Genomic DNA, 22,743 nt, shown 5'->3' on the forward strand with positions numbered 1-22,743 from the left:
GCAGAGGAGGGGGACAGAGAGCAGAGGATGATGACAGCGGGGCAGAGGAGGGGGACAGAGAGCAGAGGATGGTGACAGCGGGGCAGAGGAGGGGGACAGAGAGCAGAGGATGGGGACAGCAGGGCAGAGAAGGGGGACAGAGAGCAGAGGAGGGGCACAGTGGGGCAGAGGAGAGGCACAGCGGGGCAGAGGAGGGGGACAGTGGGGCAGAGGAGAGGCACAGCGGGGCAGAGGAGGGGGACACAGCGTGAGAGGGGCAGTGGAGGGGGACACAGCATGAGAGGGCAGAGGAGGGGACAGCGTGTGAGAGGGCAGAGGAGGGGACATTGTGAGAGAGGGCAGAGGAGGGGGGACAGCGTGACAGAGCAGAGGAGGGGGGACAGCGTGACAGAGGGCAGAGGGGGCAGTGTGAGAGAGGGCAGAGTGTCTGGATGCAGAGGGGGCATTTTTGCATACAACTAAATAAGTATTTCTGTCCTGACCTAAATACTTATTACAATTTTCTGACCCACCTACTTCTAAAACAGGACTGCTCAGTAATTATTTTGGAGGGGTGCCTTGAAAAAATTTGGAGTCTCTAAGGGTGCCGCGAACTGCAAAAGTTTGGGAACCACTGCTCTATACACTCAGTTATCCTGGATCACACTACCTAGACTATAGACATTACTATCAGATAATTAGTATAATACATCCACCTATTGTGTCTCTTCAAGAGTCCTGTACAGCAGTCACTGTCACCCAGTGATATCTCTTCCTCTATACATCAGTTATCCTGGATCACACTACCTAGACTATAGACATTACTATCAGATAATTAGTATAATACATCCACCTATTGTGTCTCTTCAAGAGTCCTGTACAGCAGTCACTGTCACCTGGTGATATCTCTTCCTCTATACACTCAGTTATCCTGGATCACACTACCTAGACTATAGACATTACTATCAGATACTTAGTATAATACAGCCACCTATTGTGTCTCTACAAGAGCCCTGTACAGCAGTCACTGTCACCCAGTGAGATCTCTTCCTCTATACACTCAGTTATCCTGGATCACACTACGTAGACTATAGACATTACTATCAGATACTTAGTATAATACAGCCACCTATTGTGTCTCTACAAGAGCCCTGTACAGCAGTCACTGTCACCTGGTGATATCTCTTCCTCTATACACTCAGTTATCCTGGATCACACTACCTAGACTATAGACATTACTATCAGATACTTAGTATAATACAGCCACCTATTGTGTCTCTACAAGAGTCCTGTACAGCAGTCACTGTCACCTGGTAATATATCTTCCTCTATACACTCAGTTATCCTGGATCACACTACCTAGACTATAGACATTACTATCAGATAATTAGTATAATACAACCACCTATTGTGTCTCTACAAGAGTCCTGTACATCAGTCACTGTCACCTGGTGATATATCTTCCTCTATACACTCAGTTATCCTGGATCACACTACCTAGACTATAGACATTACTATCAGATAATTAGTATAATACAGCCACCTATTGTGTCTCTACAAGAGTCCTGTACAGCAGTCACTGTCACCCAGTGATATCTCTTCCTCTATACACTCAGTTATCCTGGATCACACTACGTAGACTATAGATATTACTATCAGATAATTAGTATAATACAACCACCTATTGTGTCTCTACAAGAGCCCTGTACAGCAGTCACTGTCACCCAGTGAAATCTCTTCCTCTATACACTCAGTTATCCTGGATCATACTATCTAGACTATATACATTACTATCAGATACTTAGTATAATACAACCACCTATTGTGTCTCTACAAGAGCCCTGTACAGCAGTCACTGTCACCCAGTGATATCTCTTCCTCTATACACTCAGTTATCCTGGATCACACTACGTAGACTATAGACATTACTATCAGATACTTAGTATAATACAACCACCTATTGTGTCTCTACAAGAGTCCTGTACAGCAGTCACTGTCACCTGGTGATATCTCTTCCTCTATACACTCAGTTATCCTGGATCACACTACCTGACTATAGACATTACTATCAGATAATTAGTATAATACATCCACCTATTGTGTCTCTACAAGAGTCCTGTACAGCAGTCACTGTCACCCAGTGATATCTCTTCCTCTATACACTCAGTTATCCTGGATCACACTACCTAGACTATAGACATTACTATCAGATAATTAGTATAATACAGCCACCTATTGTGTCTCTACAAGAGTCCTGTACAGCAGTCACTGTCACCCAGTGATATCTCTTCCTCTATACACTCAGTTATCCTGGATCACACTACCTGACTATAGACATTACTATCAGATACTTAGTATAATACAACCACCTATTGTGTCTCTACAAGAGCCCTGTACAGCAGTCACTGTCACCCAGTGATATCTCTTCCTCTATACACTCAGTTATCCTGGATCACACTATCTAGACTATATACATTACTATCAGATACTTAGTATAATACAACCACCTATTGTGTCTCTACAAGAGCCCTGTACAGCAGTCACTGTCACCCAGTGATATCTCTTCCTCTATACACTCAGTAATCCTGGATCACACTATCTAGACTATATACATTACTATCAGATACTTAGTATAATACAACCACCTATTGTGTCTCTACAAGAGCCCTGTACAGCAGTCACTGTCACCCAGTGATATCTCTTCCTCTATACACTCAGTAATCCTGGATCACACTATCTAGACTATATACATTACTATCAGATACTTAGTATAATACAACCACCTATTGTGTCTCTACAAGAGCCCTGTACAGCAGTCACTGTCACCCAGTGATATCTCTTCCTCTATACACTCAGTAATCCTGGATCACACTATCTAGACTATATACATTACTATCAGATACTTAGTATAATACAACCACCTATTGTGTCTCTACAAGAGCCCTGTACAGCAGTCACTGTCACCCAGTGATATCTCTTCCTCTATACACTCAGTTATCCTGGATCACACTACGTAGACTATATACATTACTATCAGATACTTAGTATAATACAACCACCTATTGTGTCTCTACAAGAGCCCTGTACAGCAGTCACTGTCACCCGGTGATATCTCTTCCTCTATACACTCAGTTATTCTGGATCACACTACGTAGACTATAGATATTACTATCAGATACTTAGTATAATACAACCACCTATTGTGTCTCTACAAGAGTCCTGTACAGCAGTCACTGTCACCCAGTGATATCTCTTCCTCTATACACTAAGTTATCCTGGATCACACTACCTGACTATAGATATTACTATCAGATAATTAGACCAGTCCCTCTCACCTGATGCTTCCTCCTCTTTAGTATACTACAATCACGGTGTACACTATGGTGCTTTTAGTCACAGGTAAATCCTTCTCTTTGACAGAGACAATGACCAACATTGTAATAAAATATATAGATGAAATAAGAAATGTTTTGTTTACTTTAATTTTTTTAAGTAAACTTCAAAGTCAAATGATAATATTTTTTACATATTTTTACATATGATATTGTATTTCTATTCTAATCATTAACCTTTTAATACAAAATGCACTCAGGTACATATGTCTATTTTAATATTGTATTGTATAATTCAATAGCCAGATCCAGACAGCAGCCAGTTAATGATGAACTAATTCATTTTACCTTGAATGGAATTAAAATGCAATCTGGAGAAGCAAAGTCAGAATTAAGCTCTAACAAAGAGGAAATCTGAGGGGAAACACAACCTCTGTGGATCATTTATATAAATGCTACAATGGACAAAGCCAGGAGTCACTGTGACCCTGAGAGTGCTGGTCTGACACTACACGAGGGCTCTGTGACAAGACCCTGAGAGTGCTGGTCTGACACTACACGAGGGCTCTGTGACCGGACCCTGAGAGTGCTGGTCTGACACTACACGAGGGCTCTGTGACCGGACCCTGAGAGTGCTGGTCTGACACTACACGAGGGCTCTGTGACCGGACCCTGAGAGTGCTGGTCTGACACTACACGAGGGCTCTGTGACAAGACCCTGAGAGTGCTGGTCTGACACTACACGAGGGCTCTGTGACAAGACCCTGAGAGTGCTGGTCTGACACTACACGAGGGCTCTGTGACCGGACCCTGAGAGTGCTGGTCTGACACTACACGAGGGCTCTGTGACAAGACCCTGAGAGTGCTGGTCTGACACTACACGAGGGCTCTGTGACCGGACCCTGAGAGTGCTGGTCTGACACTACACGAGGGCTCTGTGACAAGACCCTGAGAGTGCTGGTCTGACACTACACGAGGGCTCTGTGACCGGACCCTGAGAGTGCTGGTCTGACACTACACGAGGGCTCTGTGACAAGACCCTGAGAGTGCTGGTCTGACACTACACGAGGGCTCTGTGATAAGACCCTGAGAGTGCTGGTCTGACACTACACGAGGGCTCTGTGACAAGACCCTGAGAGTGCTGGTCTGACACTACACGAGGGCTCTGTGACCGGACCCTGAGAGTGCTGGTCTGACACTACACGAGGGCTCTGTGACCGGACCCTGAGAGTGCTGGTCTGACACTACACGAGGGCTCTGTGACCGGACCCTGAGAGTGCTGGTCTGACACTACACGAGGGCTCTGTGACCGGACCCTGAGAGTGCTGGTCTGACAAGACCCTGAGAGTGCTGGTCTGACACTACACGAGGGCTCTGTGACAAGACCCTGAGAGTGCTGGTCTGACACTACACGAGGGCTCTGTGACAAGACCCTGAGAGTGCTGGTCTGACACTACACGAGGGCTCTGTGACAAGACCCTGAGAGTGCTGGTCTGACACTACACGAGGGCTCTGTGACAAGACCCTGAGAGTGCTGGTCTGACACTACACGAGAGCTCTGTGACAAGACCCCGAGAGTGCTGGTCTGACACTACACGAGGGCTCTGTGACAAGACCCCGAGAGTGCTGGTCTGACACTACACGAGGGCTTTGTGACAAGACCTTGAAAGTGCTGGTCTGACACTACACGAGGGCTCTGTGACAAGACCCCGAGAGTGCTGGTCTGACACTACACGAGAGCTCTGTGACAAGACCCCGAGAGTGCTGGTCTGACACTACACGAGAGCTCTGTGACAAGACCCCGAGAGTGCTGGTCTGACACTACACGAGAGCTCTGTGACAAGACCCCGAGAGTGCTGGTCTGACACTACACGAGGGCTTTGTGACAAGACCTTGAAAGTGCTGGTCTGACACTACACAAGAGCTCTGTGACAAGACCCTGAGAGTGCTGGTCTGACACTACACGAGAGCTCTGTGACCGGACCCTGAGAGTGCTGGTCTGACACTACACGAGGGCTCTGTGACAAGACCCTGAGAGTGCTGGTCTGACACTACACGAGGGCTCTGTGACAAGACCCTGAGAGTGCTGGTCTGACACTACACGAGGGCTCTGTGACAAGACCCTGAGAGTGCTGGTCTGACACTACACGAGGGCTCTGTGACAAGACCCCGAGAGTGCTGGTCTGACACTACACGAGGGCTCTGTGACAAGACCCCGAGAGTGCTGGTCTGACACTACACGAGGGCTCTGTGACCGGCTCCTGAGAGTGCTGGTCTGACACTACACGAGGGCTCTGTGACAAGACCCCGAGAGTGCTGGTCTGACACTACACGAGGGCTCTGTGACCGGCTCCTGAGAGTGCTGGTCTGACACTACACGAGGGCTCTGTGACAAGACCCCGAGAGTGCTGGTCTGACACTACACGAGGGCTCTGTGATAAGACCCTGAGAGTGCTGGTCTGACACTACACGAGGGCTCTGTGATAAGACCCCGAGAGTGCTGGTCTGACACTACACGAGGGCTCTGTGACAAGACCCCGAGAGTGCTGGTCTGACACTACACGAGGGCTTTGTGACAAGACCTTGAAAGTGCTGGTCTGACACTACACGAGGGCTCTGTGACAAGACCCCGAGAGTGCTGGTCTGACACTACACGAGAGCTCTGTGACAAGACCCCGAGAGTGCTGGTCTGACACTACACGAGAGCTCTGTGACAAGACCCCGAGAGTGCTGGTCTGACACTACACGAGAGCTCTGTGACAAGACCCCGAGAGTGCTGGTCTGACACTACACGAGGGCTTTGTGACAAGACCTTGAAAGTGCTGGTCTGACACTACACAAGAGCTCTGTGACAAGACCCTGAGAGTGCTGGTCTGACACTACACGAGAGCTCTGTGACCGGACCCTGAGAGTGCTGGTCTGACACTACACGAGGGCTCTGTGACAAGACCCTGAGAGTGCTGGTCTGACACTACACGAGGGCTCTGTGACAAGACCCTGAGAGTGCTGGTCTGACACTACACGAGGGCTCTGTGACAAGACCCTGAGAGTGCTGGTCTGACACTACACGAGGGCTCTGTGACAAGACCCTGAGAGTGCTGGTCTGACACTACACGAGGGCTCTGTGATAAGACCCTGAGAGTGCTGGTCTGACACTACACGAGGGCTCTGTGACAAGACCCCGAGAGTGCTGGTCTGACACTACACGAGGGCTCTGTGACAAGACCCCGAGAGTGCTGGTCTGACACTACACGAGGGCTCTGTGACCGGCTCCTGAGAGTGCTGGTCTGACACTACACGAGGGCTCTGTGACAAGACCCCGAGAGTGCTGGTCTGACACTACACGAGGGCTCTGTGACCGGCTCCTGAGAGTGCTGGTCTGACACTACACGAGGGCTCTGTGACAAGACCCCGAGAGTGCTGGTCTGACACTACACGAGGGCTCTGTGATAAGACCCTGAGAGTGCTGGTCTGACACTACACGAGGGCTCTGTGACAAGACCCTGAGAGTGCTGGTCTGACACTACACGAGGGCTCTGTGACAAGACCCTGAGAGTGCTGGTCTGACACTACACGAGGGCTCTGTGACAAGACCCTGAGAGTGCTGGTCTGACACTACACGAGGGCTCTGTGACAAGACCCTGAGAGTGATGGTCTGACACTACACGAGAGCTCTGTGACAAGACCCCGAGAGTGATGGTCTGACACTACACGAGGGCTCTGTGACAAGACCCTGAGAGTGATGGTCTGACACTACACGAGGGCTCTGTGACAAGACCCTGAGAGTGCTGGTCTGACACTACACGAGGGCTCTGTGACCGGACCCTGAGAGTGCTGGTCTGACACTACACGAGGGCTCTGTGACAAGACCCTGAGAGTGATGGTCTGACACTACACGAGGGCTCTGTGACAAGACCCCGAGAGTGCTGGTCTGACACTACACGAGGGCTCTGTGACCGGACCCTGAGAGTGCTGGTCTGACACTACACGAGGGCTCTGTGACAAGACCCTGAGAGTGATGGTCTGACACTACACGAGGGCTCTGTGACAAGACCCTGAGAGTGCTGGTCTGACACTACACGAGGGCTCTGTGACCGGACCCTGAGAGTGCTGGTCTGACACTACACGAGGGCTCTGTGACAAGACCCTGAGAGTGATGGTCTGACACTACACGAGGGCTCTGTGACAAGACCCTGAGAGTGCTGGTCTGACACTACACGAGAGCTCTGTGACAAGACCCCGAGAGTGATGGTCTGACACTACACGAGGGCTCTGTGACAAGACCCTGAGAGTGCTGGTCTGACACTACACGAGGGCTCTGTGACAAGACCCTGAGAGTGATGGTCTGACACTACACGAGGGCTCTGTGACAAGACCCTGAGAGTGCTGGTCTGACACTACACGAGGGCTCTGTGACAAGACCCTGAGAGTGCTGGTCTGACACTACACGAGGGCTCTGTGACAAGACCCTGAGAGTGATGGTCTGACACTACACGAGGGCTCTGTGACAAGACCCCGAGAGTGCTGGTCTGACACTACACGAGGGCTCTGTGACCGACCCTGAGAGTGCTGGTCTGACACTACACGAGGGCTCTGTGACAAGACCCTGAGAGTGATGGTCTGACACTACACGAGGGCTCTGTGACAAGACCCTGAGAGTGCTGGTCTGACACTACACGAGGGCTCTGTGACCGGACCCTGAGAGTGCTGGTCTGACACTACACGAGGGCTCTGTGACAAGACCCTGAGAGTGATGGTCTGACACTACACGAGGGCTCTGTGACAAGACCCTGAGAGTGCTGGTCTGACACTACACGAGAGCTCTGTGACAAGACCCCGAGAGTGATGGTCTGACACTACACGAGGGCTCTGTGACAAGACCCTGAGAGTGATGGTCTGACACTACACGAGGGCTCTGTGACAAGACCCTGAGAGTGCTGGTCTGACACTACACGAGGGCTCTGTGACCGGACCCTGAGAGTGCTGGTCTGACACTACACGAGAGCTCTGTGATAAGACCCTGAGAGTGATGGTCTGACACTACACGAGGGCTCTGTGACAAGACCCTGAGAGTGATGGTCTGACACTACACGAGAGCTCTGTGACAAGACCCTGAGAGTGCTGGTCTGACACTACACGAGGGCTCTGTGACAAGACCCTGAGAGTGCTGGTCTGACACTACACGAGGGCTCTGTGACAAGACCCTGAGAGTGATGGTCTGACACTACACGAGGGCTCTGTGACCGGACCCTGAGAGTGCTGGTCTGACACTACACGAGAGCTCTGTGACAAGACCCCGAGAGTGATGGTCTGACACTACACGAGGGCTCTGTGACCGGACCCTGAGAGTGCTGGTCTGACACTACACGAGAGCTCTGTGACAAGACCCTGAGAGTGCTGGTCTGACACTACACGAGGGCTCTGTGACAAGACCCTGAGAGTGATGGTCTGACACTACACGAGGGCTCTGTGACAAGACCCTGAGAGTGCTGGTCTGACACTACACGAGAGCTCTGTGACAAGACCCCGAGAGTGATGGTCTGACACTACACGAGGGCTCTGTGACAAGACCCCGAGAGTGATGGTCTGACACTACACGAGAGCTCTGTGATAAGACCCCGAGAGTGATGGTCTGACACTACACGAGGGCTCTGTGACCGGACCCTGAGAGTGATGGTCTGACACTACACGAGAGCTCTGTGATAAGACCCTGAGAGTGATGGTCTGACACTACACGAGAGCTCTGTGATAAGACCCCGAGAGTGATGGTCTGACACTACACGAGAGCTCTGTGATAAGACCCTGAGAGTGCTGGTCTGACACTACACGAGAGCTCTGTGATAAGACCCTGAGAGTGATGGTCTGACACTACACGAGGGCTCTGTGACAAGACCCTGAGAGTGCTGGTCTGACACTACACGAGAGCTCTGTGATAAGACCCTGAGAGTGATGGTCTGACACTACACGAGGGCTCTGTGACAAGACCCTGAGAGTGCTGGTCTGACACTACACGAGGGCTCTGTGACAAGACCCTGAGAGTGCTGGTCTGACACTACACGAGGGCTCTGTGACAAGACCCTGAGAGTGCTGGTCTGACACTACACGAGGGCTCTGTGACAAGACCCTGAGAGTGCTGGTCTGACACTACACGAGAGCTCTGTGACAAGACCCCGAGAGTGCTGGTCTGACACTACACGAGAGCTCTGTGACAAGACCCCGAGAGTGCTGGTCTGACACTACACGAGGGCTCTGTGACAAGACCCTGAGAGTGCTGGTCTGACAAGACCCTGAGAGTGCTGGTCTGACACTACACGAGGGCTCTGTGACAAGACCCTGAGAGTGCTGGTCTGACACTACACGAGAGCTCGGTGAGAAGACCCTGAGAGTGCTGGTCTGACACTACACGAGAGCTCTGTGACAAGACCCCGAGAGTGCTGGTCTGACACTACACGAGGGCTCTGTGACAAGACCCTGAGAGTGCTGGTCTGACACTACACGAGGGCTCTGTGACAAGACCCCGAGAGTGATGGTCTGACACTACACGAGAGCTCTGTGATAAGACCCTGAGAGTGATGGTCTGACACTACACGAGGGCTCTGTGACAAGACCCTGAGAGTGCTGGTCTGACACTACACGAGGGCTCTGTGACAAGACCCTGAGAGTGCTGGTCTGACACTACACGAGGGCTCTGTGACAATACCCTGAGAGTGCTGGTCTGACACTACACGAGAGCTCTGTGACAAGACCCCGAGAGTGCTGGTCTGACACTACACGAGAGCTCTGTGACAAGACCCCGAGAGTGCTGGTCTGACACTACACGAGGGCTCTGTGACAAGACCCTGAGAGTGCTGGTCTGACAAGACCCTGAGAGTGCTGGTCTGACACTACACGAGGGCTCTGTGACAAGACCCTGAGAGTGCTGGTCTGACACTACACGAGAGCTCGGTGAGAAGACCCTGAGAGTGCTGGTCTGACACTACACGAGAGCTCTGTGACAAGACCCCGAGAGTGCTGGTCTGACACTACACGAGAGCTCTGTGACAAGACCCCGAGAGTGATGCATCTGTTACAAAGGGAGAACATGACGTTGAATTAGGGGAATGGATTCTGGACAATGATTACAGCATGTAGAGATGTAATTATAGGTGTGTCCAGCAGTTTACCAGGGTGTGCACCTAAGATGTATGTTTCATTAAAGTGAACATTTACCCACCAATCATTAACCATTCATCCTCCATCATTAATCCCTTAACCTCTATCAATAACCCCTCATGGTACGTCAGTCATTAACTCTTCATACTCCATCATTAACCCCCTCATACTCCACCTTTAAAAGTCTTTCATAATCATCCTCAATTAATTCCCTATTATCCTCCATCAATAATCCCCCTTCATCATCATCATCAATTTTCAGTAATCCCTTATCCTGATAAAATCATGCCAGACCGCTGTGCCAAGCCAGCACCAATCAGGAAACAAAGGGGATTAATCTATGAAACGAACACTTACTGCAGCAATAAAGAACAACTCATTGCTGTTATGTAATAGTATTTTATCGTTGTTACTTCTCTGGAGGACCCCATTCTGTACTGAATATGTGTGAAGGTTCAGAGCAGGGACGGTGTGGGAACCCTGGCGGGAGCTTCCAGTTACACTGTTATAATCACCCTCCACGATCATGGATAGGACCTTCAGAGTGAATAACACCACCTAGTGGAGGGCCGGGCTTACTGCAGTAATACCTGCCCCATACAGGATGTCATAACTCTGATGACTGTGGGTCTAACTGGCCCACGGGTGGATCTAGATTTTTTTTTTCTTTAGGGGGGGGGGGGGGGGGGGGGGGTGATTTAGTCCCTGCCCCCTTTTTTGTACTTTACCTCTGCCTGCAGCCGCACACTGTGTGCAGGTCCATTAGGCAGGAACAGACAGAGTGTGTAAAACACAATCAGAGCGGCCGGGCTGGATCCTCTGTCTCTGCCGCCATGGACCCTCACATAGTGTGCAGCTGCAAGGAGAACGCCCCTGCTGTGGGGGGACGAGTGTCCCGGTGGCCCCCCAGTGTAAGTTACTGCATAGTACTCAGGGTACCCAGGTATCAGCTGTAATAAAAGGGTTTTCTTAATCACTGCATATTAGACATATTCAAGTAGGAGTCGTGCCCGTGATTACGCGTGGTGGCACGGATCCCGGTACCGCAACATCGCAGATATCCGTGCGCACAATGTTGGGGTACCGTTATGACACTTTACACCGACAGCCGCGCAGAATCGTGGCCGTGAATCCTAATTAAATATGCCCCATAAACTTTGATGTCAGCTTCATGATTACATAAGAAATATTCACCAATATAGAGGGAAACACAGGATTTCTAGAGGGGGTTTCCAAATGTCAAAGTGCAACAAAACCTCACTCTAAGCTGCTGTACATAATACAGAGAACAGAAGACCAGGCTCCAGGAGATAAACGCTGATCACATTTATTCCATAGTTCTAGTACGGGGAGGGGACAGATTCAGCAGACAGTCTAGTAGTATAGAAGTGGCCTGTCACTGTAGTCATGAGAATACGTAATAGTATCTTCCATCTGTCTAATTCACACATACTTGATACCAGTTCAACGTCACAATCACAGAAATGTAAGTGTAGCAGAAGTGTGTTTGTACATATGGATAAAATTCATTCTTTTTATCATTATTTTTCCAACTGAAAAGTGTCGAAGTCGTATAATTGGATGAACGAAAATATATTGGTTAACACTGTTTTGTTGTGGGATTGCACTCAGTATACACGCTACACGTGGCATCCTGCGATCACACGGTAAAATACGCACACACTCGCACTACAACATTTAGTTATTTATATATTTCATATATAAAATTATTCCGATCCACAGTGATTTATGAGCAAACAGTATTTAGTTTATTATTAGTTTATATATTATGATTATATGTACACTTTAGTGTTATTTAAGGTTCAGGTTATAGGAAATGTGTCATGTCTGATATCATTTTTATTCCCCTATTCATCAGCAGTTGTCCGGTTTCTTTCGCCGTAAAGATCCCATATTGCATACTCTAGTTATTGATGTTAGGGAATAAATAGTCAGAGTGATATCAAACTGTAAAATGCTAATGGACTAGTTTGTAACTGATTTCTGGGCGGGAGAATCATCTGGAATGTTGACCCTCAGCCTTTGAGGGGGTTTGTTTGAACTAGCCTATGACCTGTTTACCCTGGACCCACCTGAAAGTCTGGACCTATAAAAAGCAAGCCACGTCATCTGCGTTGTTCTCTCTGTAACACTGAATGTATATATTCATAGCTGCGCTCCCACTAGCTTCAGTCTTTCTCTGACCACAGTATTCAAGAGTGAACTACTGTTCACTGGTACCCATGGGAGCACAGCGAGGCGCATGCGAACGCAGCGGTATGTATGTATCTTTTGGTATTGGCTGTACTGTACTGTATTATATAATAATCATGTATTGAACTGTTAACTTTTTACATCTGCTAAAATAAATTACTTTGTGCCTTGGAAACACAATACAATCGCCTATGCAATGCTTATTTGAAAACGATAGAATTACTTTAATAAAAGTTATCAATGAAAAAAAAACTTCAGTCTGAATTATTGAAAATTCATCACCAAACTCAAGATCTTTCCTCTTCTATGAATAGGTCTTAAAATCTGATCTTTTTCAATGAATTTTATCATAAAATAGACCTTGTGTCGTGGATATGATGTAAACTGTTACTTTGTACAAGTTTTTCTCTTTATTTGACTGGTTTGTACACATAATGCCCCTCTGTGGCTGCCTCTCTGTGCTTTACAACATTGTAGTACTAGCATGAGGTTACTGTGATGTGACACAGCTCTGCAACAGGTACAACTGAGAGAGAGCAGCTCCGTGTCATACCCAATAGCAAGAAACACTTCCATTATCTACAAAGTAACATCTGTAAATGTCCAGTCCTTAAAGTAAATCAATACAAGGTAACAATAAGTAACAAGCAATCATGCAAACAGCATTGTGCATAATCACTGTGTGATATGATTGACGCGTTTCGCCTGCTCGTTGGCAGTGACACAAACCATGTACAGCGGTCACAGAGCAATTCTTCCCCAGGCGCGGTGTTAACAACAGATGTGCCAGACTTACTAATGACAGCAGTCAGACTCTAATCAAGATAATTAGTGGTGTCCTAATGAGAAATTGTTCAGGGTTACATGAAGCACTAAACTTATATATCATATAGAACAAGGATAGTTATATCTATATCACATAGAATGCGGGTATTTATGCCTCCTGTAGAACAAGAATACTTATATATTACATAGAATGCGGGTATTTATACCTCCTGTAGAACAAGGGTACTTATATATCACATAGAACGTTGGTATTTATACCTCCTGTAGAACAAGAATACTTATATATCACATAGAATGCGGGTATTTATACCTCCTGTAGAACAAGAATACTTATATATCACATAGAACGTGGGTATTTATACCTCCTGTAGAACAAGAATACTTATATATCACATAGAACGCGGGTATTTATACCTCCTGTAGAACAAGGGTACTTATATATCACATAGAACGTGGGTATTTATACCTCCTGTAGAACAAGAATACTTATATATCACATAGAACGTGGGTATTTATACCTCCTGTAGAACAAGAATACTTATATATCACATAGAATGCGGGTATTTATACCTCCTCTAGAACAAGAATACTTATATATCACATAGAATGCGGGTATTTATACCTCCTCTAGAACAAGGGTACTTATATATCACATAGAATGCGGGTATTTATACCTCATGTAGAACAAGGGTACTTATATATCACATAGAATGCGGGTATTTATACCTCATGTAGAACAAGGGTACTTATATATCACATAGAACGCGGGTATTTATACCTCCTGTAGAACAAGGGTACTTATATATCACATAGAATGCGGGTATTTATACCTCCTCTAGAACAAGAATACTTATATATCACATAGAACGCGGGTATTTATACCTCCTGTAGAACAAGGGTACTTATATATCACATAGAATGCGGGTATTTATACCTCCTCTAGAACAAGGGTACTTATATATCACATTGAACGTGGGTATTTATACCTCCTGTAGAACAAGAATACTTATATATCACATAGAACGCGGGTATTTATACCTCCTCTAGAACAAGGGTACTTATATATCACATAGAATGCGGGTATTTATACCTCCTGTAGAACAAGGGTACTTATATATCACATAGAATGCGGGTATTTATACCTCCTGTAGAACAAGGGTACTTATATATCACATAGAACGTGGGTATTTATACCTCCTGTAGAACAAGGGTACTTATATATCACATAGAATGTGGGTATTTATACCTCCTCTAGAACAAGGGTACTTATATATATCACATAGAACGTGGGTATTTATACCTCCTCTAGAACAAGAATACTTATATATCACATAGAATGTGGGTATTTATACCTCCTCTAGAACAAGGGTACTTATATATCACATAGAACGCGGGTATTTATACCTCCTGTAGAACAAGGGTACTTATATATCACATAGAACGTGGGTATTTATACCTCCTGTAGAACAAGAATACTTATATATCACATAGAACGCGGGTATTTATACCTCCTCTAGAACAAGGGTACTTATATATCACATAGAATGCGGGTATTTATACCTCCTCTAGAACAAGGGTACTTATATATAACATAGAACGCGGGTATTTATACCTCCTCTAGAACAAGAATACTTATATATCACATAGAATGCGGGTATTTATACCTCCTCTAGAACAAGGGTACTTATATATCACATAGAATGACCTCATGTAAACACATCTATTGCTCACCTGTAAAGAAGTACTGCTTTGTAGAGACGCGGTTGGCTGTCTGCATTGAGCAGCAGAGGTTTAGTAGAGTAAACATGACGATGATCATCAGGATACTCTGTAACAGAAGAGGGTACTCAAAAAACTTCCCAAACCTGTAGAAGAAGAAGAAAGTAGTGATGATGAACAGGCTGCATTGTAACCTGAGTACAGAAGGTCAGTGGTGAGTACACAGGAGTCACTAATACCTACACATAAAGCACAAACCCACAGTATTATACCTGTAACACACATATCATTACCAGGTAAAGGAGCCAGAAGGTTGGATACTATAAATTACAGAGAGAAGGGCATTATGTCACCATCCAGCCAGGAAATAACGTCTGAATTGGACCTGCCCTGCACGCTGCCATATCTCTCAGCATGGTTGTGTCATTGTGTCTTTCGGTGGCTCTAAACCTGTTAGTTGTGTCACACTGATGGGCACAGGTTTCAGCGCTGAATGTACCCCTTGCCCCCAGTAGCAGTGCTGAGAGTTGTAGTGTCATTTGTTTACTGTATTGTACTGTTATACCATCTGCTGTCTTGTTGTTTGTCCTCTATATGATGTTGCGGACCTCTTGTGGCGCCCTATAAATATACAATAATAATAATAATTTGTGTGATTGACTGGAGCTCATTTTATAAATGGCCCTTACAGCCCTAACCAGTCTAGGGTCACACTCAGTATTGTATTATAATGTATTTTATACATCTTTTTGGTTGTAAAGGTTCTCTGCAGACTGACCAGGTTATAGCGCAGTGATGCCCATATATATATATATATGCGCTAGTATCAATAGTCCAAATTCATTCCTGAAGAGAGTGCTAAGTTCTAGAGCAGACAAATATCTCCGGGAGAGAATAGGTCAGGAGGAATCCCTGTACCTGTAATATGAACCAGCATGGGCGGTGCCATCACAAGACATGTGACTCTGCATGGGCGGTGCCATCACAAGACATGTGACTCTGCATGGGCGGTGCCATCACAAGACATGTGACTCTGCATGGGCGGTGCCATCACATGACACATGACTCTGCATGGGCGGTGCCGTCACATGACACATGACTCTGCATGGGTGGGGACAATGGAAGACCATTGTGGCACCATTGCCTAGATGTACTGCATTTACCACCATCAGTGGCAGCAACTGGCGTACGAGTGACATCACACACATCGCCCTGACTCCCCTGTATGGCCACTGTACTTCATATTTCTCCTTCACTCCAGCTGTATAATACATTATTACACGCTCTGCTAATGACATTTGCCCTCTGTCCCAAAACTGATCAAGATTTTGTCTGCAGCCAACTGACAGCAGCCTGGGCTGACTGTGGCCTATCCGGCGGTCTGCACAGGCCACATGGGATACTGAGAGATTAGTTTACAGTCATTTCTCTCCCTTTTTTTGGTCAGTCTGTGCCTGTCTGGCTCAGAGACCTGTGAGGTATAATCAGGACAGAAACAAACTAATTTGGGGCACACATAATCAATAAATGACAAATGAACTCCGTGGGGCATATTCAATTAGCTTCCCGGTTCGCGTTACCGCGAAACATGCGCAGTATTGCCGGTAATACGGTACCACAATAGCACGGATTTTCGTACACAACCCTATGGGCTGCGAATGAAAATCCAAGTTATTGCGGTACCGTGGATTGACTTTGCGGGTCGTTCCGGCGCGATCCAGCGAACAGGAAAGCTAATTGAATATGCCCCTGTATGTGGTATTGTGCATCCCTCCATTCATTCATTGGTCAATAAACACAAACTAACGAGGCCACAAACTGCTCAGACAGTAATGATACCTTGTAACAACAGAAATGTTCTGCTCAGTCATCGCGCTGACCTTCCCGATACAGGATTTGTTACGCTGGGATAACCGTAGGGACGGCATCGAATGAGACTGTATCTGTCCTTTCATATTTCCCCATTATCTCAGCCTTATTACTGGCACGGACATCAGAAGCTGCTCATTAATACACTCACATTAATTCTAGGCACATTTCAGGGGCTAAAATCATTTGAGGAAACCAAGTGGAAGTTAAAAGAAACATGACAGTTACAAGAATTGGATTTAATTAAGTGCCCCGTGACAAGTAGAAATATTTTAGACTAATCATTAAAAAAGAACCCTTGAACAAGCAATGCTGAATACACGTCACCGGGTTTAATAATTACAATGTAAACTCAGAAAAGCAACAAGATACAAAACAGCCCTTGAGGCTAATTCCATTCTGTAATGAGAGAAATGGTGAAATCTGCACATTGGTAACAGTCTGACTGTGCGCGGTCCAGCTGTGTGATGGCAGATAATACTTCTTGTGATACATGAACAGTGATTCCCCCGCTAATTACTAGTAAATATAACTCAGAATAAACCACTTACACTGGAAGATTAGATATCAGGAGTTGTGTCAGTGTTATCTGGGAAGTCGGAACTTTTGAGAAGTGCTAAAGAAAGTTGTTTAAATGGAGCTGTCCCCATTACTGCTGCTGCAGAGTAGAGGACACTGATCTGCGACTCTCTGGTAATTGCGGAGGTAACGTGTGACTTTCTTCTGCCACCGTAATCCTCATTCTGTTATTGCTATCTCAGGATGGTGATTGCAGAAAGTCACTGAAAGTGTCAGATGGTTTTAAAATACTGTTACCTTTTACTTTTTTATCAGTTTTTTAATAAGTTATTTATTTATTTTTCCGCCCACCAGCTGGATCTGAAATGCCCAAGTCTAGCTAGCCGGGTCACGTGTGCGCAGAGTTCCTCAGATTGGCAGAGCCATGCAGTAAGATAACCATTACCGCTCCAGTCAGCTGGATATTGCTTTATTGATAGATTGCGGCTGTGACACATTATACTGAGACAGGGATACAAGGACATCCTGCTGGGTAAGGGAGTACCCACAGCGGAGACTGGCAGGACTGGATAATGGAGATATAGCTGGGGGCTGGGGAGGGTGTTTCCAGGAGGACTTACCCTTTAACCACTGCCTGTCAGAAGGCAGCCATCAGTCCATGTGCTGGAGTCACTTATAATCAGCTACCCTTGGGGTGTACCGGGCACGGGTCATGAGAGTGAATAAGCCAGGTTGGCTTCTAATCGTACCTTTGATCAGGCGGTCTGTAACGCTGTAACGTGTCCCTGCTCCGTGCCGACTGTGTCAATGCTAATTCCCGGGGTCAGTGAACACAGCAGATTAGATGAGGGTACACAAGGCTTACATTTGGGGGGTCCTCTGTAACTGTGCTCCCACCCTACATGCAGTTGGCGCTGAGGTCTATATTCGTATCGCTTCCCACTTACCAGAAAAATATTCTGAGGATATTGGCGACCAGTAGAACCAAACACACCCAGGTGGAGAACCCGTCGGCACTAGACGTCCTCCTAATCTCCTGATATTGGGGGATGTAGGGGACCGCTCCTCCGAACACCATTAGAAAGCTGGATGCCCATGAAAGGACCGGCCAGGAGTCTATATCATCCTCAGGATAGTCCATGTTCTTCTATTCCAACAGCCTCCTTTATAGCCCTAAAATATGAAGTATTATGTGAAAACTTACATCATGTACAGGATCTCGTCAGAGCTGAAGATATCTGGCATAAGGTTGGCACCACGGCGGAAGCACTTCTCCCATGCACACTGGGCCCTGTGTCTGTAAACCGTATGGTGATCTGAATGCTGGAAGTGGCTGATCGCACAAGGTTCTATAATGTACAATATGTCCCCCTATATTAGTGAATGTTATAAGATGCCTTTTCTAATTAATCATTTTGTATTCTAGGTTTAATTCCCTTTAATGGGAATTATTATATGTTTTACATCTGCTGTAACGTTGTCTCTTTATAAGAGATGTCCTCTTTACTAGGAGACGAATCGTCTAAAAACTATAAATGGATCAGTCACTTGGGTGACGTACGTATTGACAGCAGGGGAAGGGGGGGGGGGTACATTATTTATTATATATATTACTTCTACAGCACACACTACAGCTTTTTCAGCCGATTATCCGGCCAATCACCGACACTTAGGCCCAATATCGCAGTAGTGTGTACACTTACACGATGACTAATAGTCCTTCCAAAGCACTGATTGCCGGTTCATTTGATTGGTCGGTAAAATGAATAATCTCATTCCAACCGCCTCCGATCCTGCAGTGTGTATGCTCTCCCGATCACCATCTCCATAGGGATTAAAGAGTCATGGGGAATATTTTGTTTCAGAGTCACTGAAGCTAAAGACATTTGTAAGGACGTGTGGATAACTATAACCAGGCGGTTATCAGTGTGACAGGAATGAATGAATATTGAGCTGTCATTATCTAAACGACTACAGGACCCGATGAGGAGCACAGATCTGAAGGTAGCTTGTGTGTAGTGTGTATAGTGTGTGTATAGTGTGTGTAGTGTGTATAGTGTGTGTAGTGTGTGTAGTGTGTATAGTGTGTATAGTGTGTATAGTGTGTGTAGTGTGTATAGTGTGTGTAGTGTGTATAGTGTGTGTATAGTGTGTGTAGTGTGTATAGTGTGTGTAGTGTGTATAGTGTGTATAGTGTGTATAGTGTGTATAGTGTGTGTATAGTGTGTGTAGTGTGTATAGTGTGTATAGTGTGTATAGTGTGTGTAGTGTGTGTAGTGTGTATAGTGTGTATAGTGTGTATAGTGTGTATAGTGTGTGTAGTGTGTATAGTGTGTGTATAGTGTGTGTAGTGTGTATAGTGTGTGTAGTGTGTATAGTGTGTGTAGTGTGTGTAGTGTGTGTAGTGTGTGTAGTGTGTATAGTGTGTATAGTGTGTATAGTGTGTATAGTGTGTGTAGTGTGTATAGTGTGTGTATAGTGTGTGTAGTGTGTATAGTGTGTGTAGTGTGTATAGTGTGTATAGTGTGTATAGTGTGTGTAGTGTGTATAGTGTGTATAGTGTGTGTAGTGTGTATAGTGTGTGTAGTGTGTATAGTGTGTATAGTGTGTGTAGTGTGTGTAGTGTGTATAGTGTGTGTAGTGTGTATAGTGTGTGTAGTGTGTGTAGTGTGTGTAGTGTGTATAGTGTGTATAGTGTGTGTAGTGTGTGTAGTGTGTGTAGTGTGTATAGTGTGTGTAGTGTGTGTAGTGTGTATAGTGTGTATAGTGTGTGTAGTGTGTATAGTGTGTAGTGTGTATAGTGTGTGTAGTGTGTGTAGTGTGTGTAGTGTGTATAGTGTGTATAGTGTGTATAGTGTGTGTAGTGTGTATAGTGTGTGTAGTGTGTGTAGTGTGTGTAGTGTGTGTAGTGTGTATAGTGTGTGTAGTGTGTGTAGTGTGTACACATCTACCGGCAGACTGAGTGGAACGTCAGTCGTTTGTAAAATCTTTAGTGATGATAAATTGGGTGAAAGTGTTTGTAGTGTGTACCCAGCCTTACATATACCACAATTATACAGCTGAAAAGTAACAATGTGATATCACGCCCCCAATTCATTCATAACACCCCTAAATCTTCTCACAATCTATCCCAACAGGCTTTGGTGGGAATACAAGTTGGAATTTAAAAACACAAATGTTAGTATCCGTTAACATGCTCTCTACATATATGTAATCTCTCATTAATAAGCTCTATGTATATAATTTCCCGGCTATAAAACACATGCAGGATAAGATGTAACAGGGGCTCTTGTGATGTCACCGATGTTTAGTATAATAGTTATTGTTGGACACAGAACAGTCTCTATGTGCTCAGATCTGACACTGTGTGAGATAAGCTGGTGATCTATAGGAAACAATGTCGTTTTGCGCCAGTAACAAGTACATACGTATATACACAGATATTCTGTCACTTCCAAGTGACTGGGGGTCTCTCTGTAACATCTAGAACCTTATTACTGGTGTGGGCTTTACATGAACATGAGACAGTAAGAGGTCAGCTGGTGCCTGTACCAGGAACCATATAGCGCATTTTCCGCCACCACCCTCGTGATTCGAGACGTCTTACTGCGGGACGGAGATGTGGAGCTCTCATTCTGTCCTGCTTTACTGGGTAAATAATCCATCAAATGTGTTGACACAAAAAGCCTGTAAATCAGGTCTCCTCTCCCATTACTTCTCGGACTCACAGTCAGCACAAATAAACCATTACATCCGTCAAATAAGAGCAAAATAAACTGGTGTTTGTGATACCGATCACTCAGAGCCCTGTGATGTCACAGACAGGAGTATAGGAGATGGAAAGAGTAAAATATGTTATTCAGTATAACAATGGGAACTTATATCGCTATATATGAAGAGTATGATGGAGATCATATTAAATGTTTCTCAGTGGAATTACAAATGTTTGTCGTCCCACCTTCTAACACCCCATCTGCACTCGTCATATTACAGAGAACTACTGGTGCTGTCACCGGCACCTTGAGTGTTATCCTGGCACGCACACTGAGCACAAACTGCGTTTGCTTTAAAACGCACGTATTTCGGCTTTCCGAACACACAAATTCATCAAGTCACAAATCTCAAGATACGTGTGCTGTTAAATTTGGGATTAGGCCGAAATCGTGGGCTGTAGTAAGTGATATGGTGTAAATACTATGTATAAATATTTGCCCACCAGATACAACTACACAGACCATATAACACTCTCATGCCACAATATAAAGTATTATTATTCCACCATATATTCATATAGACCCAGAGAATTTACCCTGCGGCCATGAATCAGTAACAGCGACTGATGACAGATCTATACTCTGCTTCCTACTGATCCCTATCTGCTGTGTAACGAATAATAGAGCTAATTATTATTTTTATCTGACATTTTCTGTCATGTGATGAGCTTGTGCATGTTCATATATACCCGGGGGAGGGTCTTACTGTGCTCTTATATACCCGGGGGAGGGCCTTACTGTGCTCTTATATACCTGGGGGAGGGTCTTGCTGTGCTCTTATATACCTGGGGGAGGGTCTTGCTGTGCTCTTACATACCTGGGGGAGGGTCTTACTGTGCTCTTACATACCTGGGGGAGGGTCTTGCTGTGCTCTTATATACCCGGGGGAGGGTCTTACTGTGCTCTTATATACCTGGGGGAGGGTCTTGCTGTGCTCTTACATACCTGGGGGAGGGTCTTACTGTGCTCTTACATACCTGGGGGAGGGTCTTGCTGTGCTCTTATATACCCGGGGAGGGTCTTGCTGTGCTCTTACATTCCTGGGGGAGGGTCTTACTGTGCTCTTACATACCTGGGGGAGGGTCTTGCTGTGCTCTTATATACCCGGGGAGGGTCTTGCTGTGCTCTTACATTCCTGGGGGAGGGTCTTGCTGTGCTCTTATATACCCGGGGAGGGTCTTGCTGTGCTCTTACATTCCTGGGGGAGGGTCTTACTGTGCTCTTACATACCTGGGGGAGGGTCTTGCTGTGCTCTTATATACCCGGGGAGGGTCTTGCTGTGCTCTTATATACCCGGGGAGGGTCTTGCTGTGTTCTTATATACCCGGGGGAGGGTCTCGCTATGCTCTTATATACCCGGGGGAGGGTCTTGCTGTGCTCTTATATACCTGGGGGAGGGT

The 22,743-nt window shown here is 46.1% G+C and overlaps 1 protein-coding gene across 2 annotated transcripts in view; it reads right to left on the minus strand.

Moving 5' to 3' along the window:
• LOC142104601 (solute carrier family 66 member 2-like) overlaps positions 1 to 22,743 on the minus strand; it is a 58,658-nt gene that overhangs the window by 9,280 nt on the left and 26,635 nt on the right. For both annotated transcript variants that reach the window (XM_075189372.1, XM_075189371.1), the window contains exons 3-4: positions 18,518 to 18,743; positions 15,195 to 15,328 (exon numbers count right to left, since the gene is read on the minus strand). In XM_075189372.1, coding sequence (XP_075045473.1) covers positions 15,195 to 15,328; positions 18,518 to 18,711 — 328 coding nt within the window. In that variant the 5' untranslated portion in view covers positions 18,712 to 18,743. The remainder of the gene's footprint in view (positions 1 to 15,194; positions 15,329 to 18,517; positions 18,744 to 22,743) is intronic.

Source organism: Mixophyes fleayi, chromosome 10 (genome assembly GCF_038048845.1).
Source record: "Mixophyes fleayi isolate aMixFle1 chromosome 10, aMixFle1.hap1, whole genome shotgun sequence".
NCBI classification, from domain to species: Eukaryota; Metazoa; Chordata; class Amphibia; order Anura; family Limnodynastidae; genus Mixophyes; species Mixophyes fleayi.